The sequence below is a fragment of the Elaeis guineensis genome, chromosome 2 (assembly GCF_000442705.2).
Source record: "Elaeis guineensis isolate ETL-2024a chromosome 2, EG11, whole genome shotgun sequence".
NCBI lineage: Eukaryota > Viridiplantae > Streptophyta > Magnoliopsida > Arecales > Arecaceae > Elaeis > Elaeis guineensis.
The window spans coordinates 17,147,076-17,154,233 of NC_025994.2; the positions used below are offsets into that span (position 1 = coordinate 17,147,076).

Sequence of the window (7,158 nt, forward strand, 5' to 3'; positions counted from 1 at the left end):
TAGTTGAGTAAAGAGAACATCATCTTAGTAAGATGGAAACCCTGCTATTAAAGGCACCTCGGCATTGTGAGCTCTATTTTTAGTCATGGAGATGGAACATCTACTATGTTGGCCGAGAAGAGACATACATTTGATCTACCGGTATTCAGTATGTTGATGCATGTGTCCAGTAGGTAGGTGGGGGTGAGAGAGAATGTATTGGATAAGATGGTTGTGATAACATTAGACTATAGCCAGATTATTATTTTGTAGCAGTATCTGGATGAAAATTTTCGTCCTTCTCCTATATATCATCTTTAGACAATTTTGCCCCTTCATATCTATCTCAACATGGTATCTTATGCATGCCCACTAGTATTTTCATATATTAGTACTGAGTGTGTACATACATATATGTGTGTGTATATATATATATATAAAGAGAAAGTCAGATTAGAATCAGATCGATCAGATCTGAATGTAGATTTAGTCAGATCAAAGTTCTGTAATAGGGGTCTTATATCAATGGTCCAAATTATTGAATATGATTTGCTACTTTAAAATTGCTTGCACACAAAAAATTATATGATTTGGAGATCCCTAGTCTTACATCAAGTAGTCAAAAATTGAACAGTCTAAATAAAATTGAATTAGATATATTTTTTGATCACTTGATGCAGAGGTCAGGAGTTTTCAAATTATATCATATAATTTTTGATGTGTAAACAGTTTTAAGATAATAAATCATATTCAACAGTTCGGATCATCAATGCAGGATTCTCATTGTTCATTTTTGATTTGATTAGATTTGAGTCTAAATCTGATGGATCTAATCCAAATTTACTCCTATATGTATATACACATACTATCAAATCTCGCATGCTTTCTTATGTATCGCATGGATCCCTAGAATCACACTAATCTCCATGCATATGACATGTCAATGATACAGTTTTTTGGAGGACCTTTTGTGTTTTCTTTAAATCTTAACTAACTTCAATCTCTATCATACATTCTTTTTGGTTTTTGTTCTTTGAAAGAAAAAAACTCGTAGGCGGTGGGTGTCATGAGTGATCGTATGGTCAGACGCTGTGAAGAGTCTGTTGTTGGTTCAAATTCTAAACGTCACCCACTGTTGCGTGCTGCCCAACCAGTGTTTGTTTTCCTCTCTCTATCTCGATTGGTAGCACACTGATCACGTGGCCTAGACTGTACGGCCTCCTCGCCTTCTAATTCTGGTCACGCCCATATATATGATACCCTCCCGCCTCACCGTGAATGGCATGGAGCCTTTTTTTTTCCCGGAAATGGAACGGCGGACGCTGCAACCCCTCCTCCTCCTCGTCTCATTGACCGCGCTTCAGCTTTTAACTTGTCTTCTTGCAGGGAATAGTGAGTGCACCGCAAAAGAAAATGTACTAAAGATGAAAGAAAGGGAAAAAAAAAAAAAAAAGGCTAACGGCTTGGGTCGTGGGCCCACATGCATGACGTTATCCTATCCGACATCCCTATTCAGGTCCGGATAACGTTATACCGGAAGAATGGAGATTAGATTATTTTTAATAAAAAAAAGTTAAAATAAACCCAACCTTCTCCATGGGTATTAGGTGCAAGCCAGAGTTCTGCAACTAAGGAAAAAATTTCCATGTATTCGAATACTACCATTGCGACGGTTGCAGAGGATAACACATCCACCACCGTATCCAACATCACTGTTCGTGTCCGGGGGAGGATAAATCACATCCAATGATCAAGAACATAAAAATCGATTCCACAGAAACGGAGTCATGAATAATGAAATGCTTGCAACTTTACTAAGAAACCCTTGTTTAACAGAATCTCTCGATCGGTTACACTGCCAAGGGTGTACATTTTCACTGTACAGTAGCAAGAAGAAAAGAGAGACGGAAAAAAAGGTGGAGGAAAGGGGTTGGGGTTAGATATATATTGTAGGGAGAGAGAAAGAGAGAGAGTTTTAGTGTAGTTTAGAGCCAGAGAGCACCGGCTTGTTTGAGGAGTGGGACGAGGGAGCCGTTGATGTGGCACGACATCACCTTCTCGACCCCGCCCAGCAGCTTCCCTCCCACGAACACCGCCGGCACGGCCGCGTTCATCTGCGCCGCGGCGGACGTTGTCGTCGTCGACGGAGAAGGAGAAGAAGACGAGGGAGCGGAGAGGAGCTGGGCGAGGACGGCCTGGATCTCGCGGCCACCTAGCTCCTGGTCGAGCTCGTAGACGGTGGGCCCCACCCCCAGCCCCAGCAGCAGTCGCTTCACCACGTGGCACATGCAGCAGCCGCTCACACTGAACACCACCACCGCGTTCCCGCTGGCCATCCTCACCACCCTCTCGTACGGACTCCTCCCCACCACCAACACTCCCCCCTCCTCCTCTTCCCCCACCTCCACCTCCACCTCCTCCTCTTCTACCATCCTCATGTTATCCCTCTCTCAAGCTAGGAAAACAGTTCCTACTATGAAGTCGAGTGTTTGAACGTTAAGGTAGACGTTTGAGAGAGATGGAGGAAGAAGGAGAGAGTGCACTTTAGAACAGCAAGTGATATAGCCTAGTATGGGAGTGGGTCTGGCTTTTGGATGTTATCTATATAAGGGGAGAAAGGGAGTCAAAGCGACACGATTCGGTAGCCTTTTTAGGCAGGGGCCGTCTCTGGAACCCGGCAATCTCTGCACCCCACCCCGAGAGAGAGAGAGAGAAAGAGAGACGAGGGTTCTTATTTCTTTTGATTTATTAGCCGGAGGCCTAGAGGGAGCCCTTGGGTGCTGTACGGTGCCAAAACGGAAGGAGACAACGGGTTCCACATTTGGGAAACGTCCGTCACGGAAGAGCAACCGACAGCCCGACATCCATCCTCCTCCCGCCGCCGTTTGACTCTTCTTCCTCGGGACTCGAACGGAGACTCCTAACGTCGTCAAATCGCCGTCCACTACTGACGGCCCCAAGGACGACGAGGTGGGTTACTTTAAAGGTGCGGATGACCCGGCGAGGCTGCATGCGGACCGTCCGCATCTAAAAAGCCCGTACCACGGGCAATCCAGTCATTTCACCTTTCACGTGATTCGCTTTCCTCGGCCCCCGGAGCGTAACGGCCGTACACCTAAAATCGGATGGTCCCAACCATCGACCGTTGGAAGCATCTTCGACGGCGCGGATGGGTGAGCCCAAAGGGCGCAGAACAACCGGTTTCGGTCGCGAACCCAAAAGGCGTGAAACGTCACGCGAGTCGGCCCCAGGGGACCGAGTCGAGCGAGTTGACTCGGGGGTGGGGACAGGATTGGACGGGCTTGTTTGGTGGGTAGCGGCGGTCGGTCAAAGCGGGGAGGGTCAAAGATCACGCCTCTTCTCTGTTCGACGCCTCGCTGTTTGTATGCGATTCGGCGGGTGGCAACATGGACGTGATATAAAAAAACGGTCCGCCTTTCTTTTCGCGCACGCGGCTGACACCTACCGCATGCGGCTGGATCGGATGCGTTTCTTCTGTTGGTTGCTTCTCGCCGGTCTTATACTCCTCTCTCTCTCTCTCTCTCTCTCTCGCCCCCTGGGAGGGTGGAGCGTCGGAGTGCAGAAAGGCATGCACTGCTTTGAGAACTGTGTCTGGTTGGCCCTTTTGGTAGGATCTGGTTGGAACTGGAACTGTAGAAGGTTCCTTTGTGGTCTGCGCCAGGTCCTGAAAGGATGAGTGGGTGGGCTAGCTAGGTCTTGGTTGCTACTTACCATACATCCCACAGGCTGGTTAAACTAGTCTTTTTTTGGTAGAAGGTTAAACTAGTCTTTAGAAGAGATGCCATAGATCTACAAATCTTTGCACGAGAGTTTGATGCAATGATGTAACAATTTGCCATTCATACAAAGCAGATTGACACCTATCTACACGGAAACTTTTTGCAAAGACTTTTCGGCTGGTTGTGCTAGAAAGTTTATGTTAATCTATGTGTAAGGATGTGATTTATTCATCATTATAGAGGGAAAGGTGAATGTGATGCAATGCATGTGTCAGTGTGAACATGTTTAGGGAACAACTGGATGATTGTTTAAGAGTTTAGACAACGGCATCATTTTTAAAAAGGTTACCCGAATCATGGTATTTATTAGTATATTTGCATGTAATAAAGAACACTTTTGGGATAAACAATGCCATGCCTCTTGCATCATAAAGTATATAGAAATGCGGCTGGGTTTTATCATGCTTGGTTGGCATACGTACAATACTACATTGTTATGTCCACTGGTTTTACATCTAGTAACTAGCTTAATAATTTCCTCATAGAAAGGAACTCCTAGTATTTCCCTATTCTTTTTTCAAAGAATATATAGGTGTGAGGTTTAAGGCAGGGTTGGGGAAGGAGGGCAGCTGCGTGGACAACATCATCAGTTTCTACAGGAGTGGTACTCAGAAAGCGAGCATGTTGTTCATACATCAAAGCTTTTGCCCCCTCCCTTCTCTCTTTCTGTTTTCTTTTTGGTCTTCTACTCTTCATTCTACGACTTGTTGAAGTCCTAGTTTGATGCAGGAGGAGGATGGCCAGGGTTTAGATGTTACGGTTCCTGCTTCCTGGTGACAGGGGGGTTGTTTCTTGAATTAGGGTTGAGGTTGTTGTTTCCTGAATTGAGCCTTGTTATGGTTGTTATTTCTCCGGTCAGCATTATTCAGGGTTGAATTTGACCAATGAGCGATCTTGGACCATGGCATTTCAAATTCTTTGTGTTCTACCAAAAAAAAAAAAAAAAAAAAAAAATCCTTTGTGGCCTCTCTTCATATTTTTGTCAATAATTTTTTTAGTTCAAAAAAGAAAAGAAAAGAAAAGCAAGGATCTATTAAAAGAAATTATGTTAATTTTCCTTTGTTTGATTCCGTCATAATTTTCAGGTCTTCTAGTAAAGTCAATGTGATTAGCAAAAGTATTGAAAAAAATCAAAATTTTAATATTTTTGTATTTGTTATGTGTTTTATTTACGATATGGCTGCTTGCGATGTGGTTGGTGGTGGACTTGGGTTTGAACCAGTGACCCGTGACCTGCTGAGGTCATTCGGGGTTAAATAATGAATTTGGAACATTTATGCATGTGCCTAATTAATAATAGTAGTTTAGTTTTTTTTTTTTTTTGGTAGAAAATAAGAGTAGTTTACTTAAAATACTAATCAGAGGCTTGCAAACGACAAACATCTCCTCTTTTGCTTGCTCCGCTTGAACCATGGCTAGGAATTCCGGATTAGCTTGTTATACAATCTTTCAAAATGAGTTTTTGCTGACGGCTGATGCAATATCCATGCACTTCACAAATTACGTTTCATGTCAGTGGCTCCATTTCTTCTTTTTAATATTGTTGGGGGGGGAGGGGGGGGGGGCATCCACCATCCGTATCATTTTTTTTTTCTTCAGAGTACAATCAAATATCTGCAAATGATTCGATAGGACTACCTCGGACATCAAAAAGCGATAGATGGCCAAGCAGACCAACCACCCTATCGCTCTCTTTCCAACCTTCGGCTCAGTCATCGATCGATCCCATGGTCAAAACCTTCCAACCATGAGGTCGTAGGTATACCGAATCGACGGTCTGATCACTCCAAGGATCGAAGACAGAACTCTCATAAGTTGATAGGAGATAACATTCAAGTCCTAGATACAGGCATCAGTAAGAGGCCTCGACTCAACACCGACCACTGACCACTAGCTTTTCGGTCCATGTGGATACAATCCACAACCGCCTAATAACTTTGATTTGTATTATAGTAGAAAGATTCTCTATTCTAACGATCTATTAGAACGTGACCTAGTGTCCTAATGAGACTGGTATACCAGACTAAAGATTTTGACTAAATCATCTATAGCTCCATTTTTATATAAAAAGATATATTGTGGGGGGTTTAGTCCTACATCGGTTGTGAATCAGGAGTATTCTTCCTTATATGAGATGGGAGACCCTCTCTCTATCAATAGGCATCTTTTGAGCCAAAGCCTAGAGGATAAAGCCATGAGATTCGGCAGTCGCAAGCATACTAGCTATGGCCCAAAGGCCACAAGCCTATAAGCTACGGTATGCATGTGGCAAAAACGGACAATACTTTTTGTTGGGATGAGCTCTCCAACTGTATGAGCCCCAGAGTCCCTTGACCATAATAAATAGTGCTAGAGGAAGGGCCCTCCAATAAGATAGAGTCTCCCTGACTGGAGGGGCTACAGTTGTGGGGGGTTTAGTCCTGCATCATTGTGAGTCAGAGATACTCTACTCTATATGAGATGGGAGATACTCTCTCTCTCAAGAGATACCTTTTGGGCCAAAACCCAGGGGATAAAATCGTGAGACTCAGCAATTGCAAGCGTACCAGCTACAGCCTAAGGGTTATAAATCTATAAGCTACAGTATGCACATGGTCAAAGTGGACAATACTTCTTGTTGGGATGAGCCCTTCGTCCGTATCAGCCCTAGAGTCCCTTGACCATAGCAGATATCAAGGAGACCTTCAGGTATGCTCCATTAGAAAAGAAAATAGCACACCATTACTCTCTCTCTTCTGCTTTCACTCTTTTCTCTATTATTCTCAAGACTTTGGCTAACTAAACATCAGAGGGTTCCCCACCGAAAATCTCCCAATAAGTGTGGACTTTCTTTGTAGGTTTTCTTTGATGTCTTAATTTCTGGACGACATCCAACTCTAGCCACATCATTAGCAATCAGAGACTTACAGTAATAGAATTGGTGCTAGAGGAAGGACCAAGCCCATTTCAAGAGAAAAAAAAATGGTGCGGATAAGAGCACAAACTCCACCACATCTCATCGATAATTTATCTGAGGCAATCAGAGCAGTGTCGCTCTAGGGTGCATCGTAGTGCAGCCCCCTATCATGATGGATTCACAACCCCTTAATGTCCTGGATCATCATATCTAGGCTTTGACTGGCGCTGTGTAATGGCTCCAATAAGTGGTGGAGCAGTAGTAGCAATGCCTAGAGCTGGCCCCCTAGGCAGTTCCCTCCCAATGCAGTTGACAGTCTCGCTCCTAGAGCCTAGAGCCTGCCTCTCCTCGATGCCTCCATTCTGCTCCTACTTCTCCACCCCAGTCATCCTCCCATCAGAGCTTGAGGGAAGAGGATTGACAACGATACTTTTCTTCTGATGGAGCTTCGATTTTGGGCTATTCTTCCGGATCTGAAAAACC

The 7,158-nt window shown here is 44.3% G+C and overlaps 1 protein-coding gene across 1 annotated transcript; it reads right to left on the minus strand.

Annotated features, from left to right (window-relative positions):
- Positions 1-1,812: 1,812 nt before the first annotated feature.
- On the minus strand, positions 1,813-2,345 carry LOC105060262 (glutaredoxin-C9). Its single transcript, XM_019852698.3, has one exon. The coding sequence runs from the start codon at positions 2,313-2,315 to the stop codon at positions 1,965-1,967; it is 351 nt and encodes a 116-aa protein (XP_019708257.3). The 5' UTR covers positions 2,316-2,345; the 3' UTR covers positions 1,813-1,964.
- Between the last annotated feature and the right edge of the window lie 4,813 nt (positions 2,346-7,158).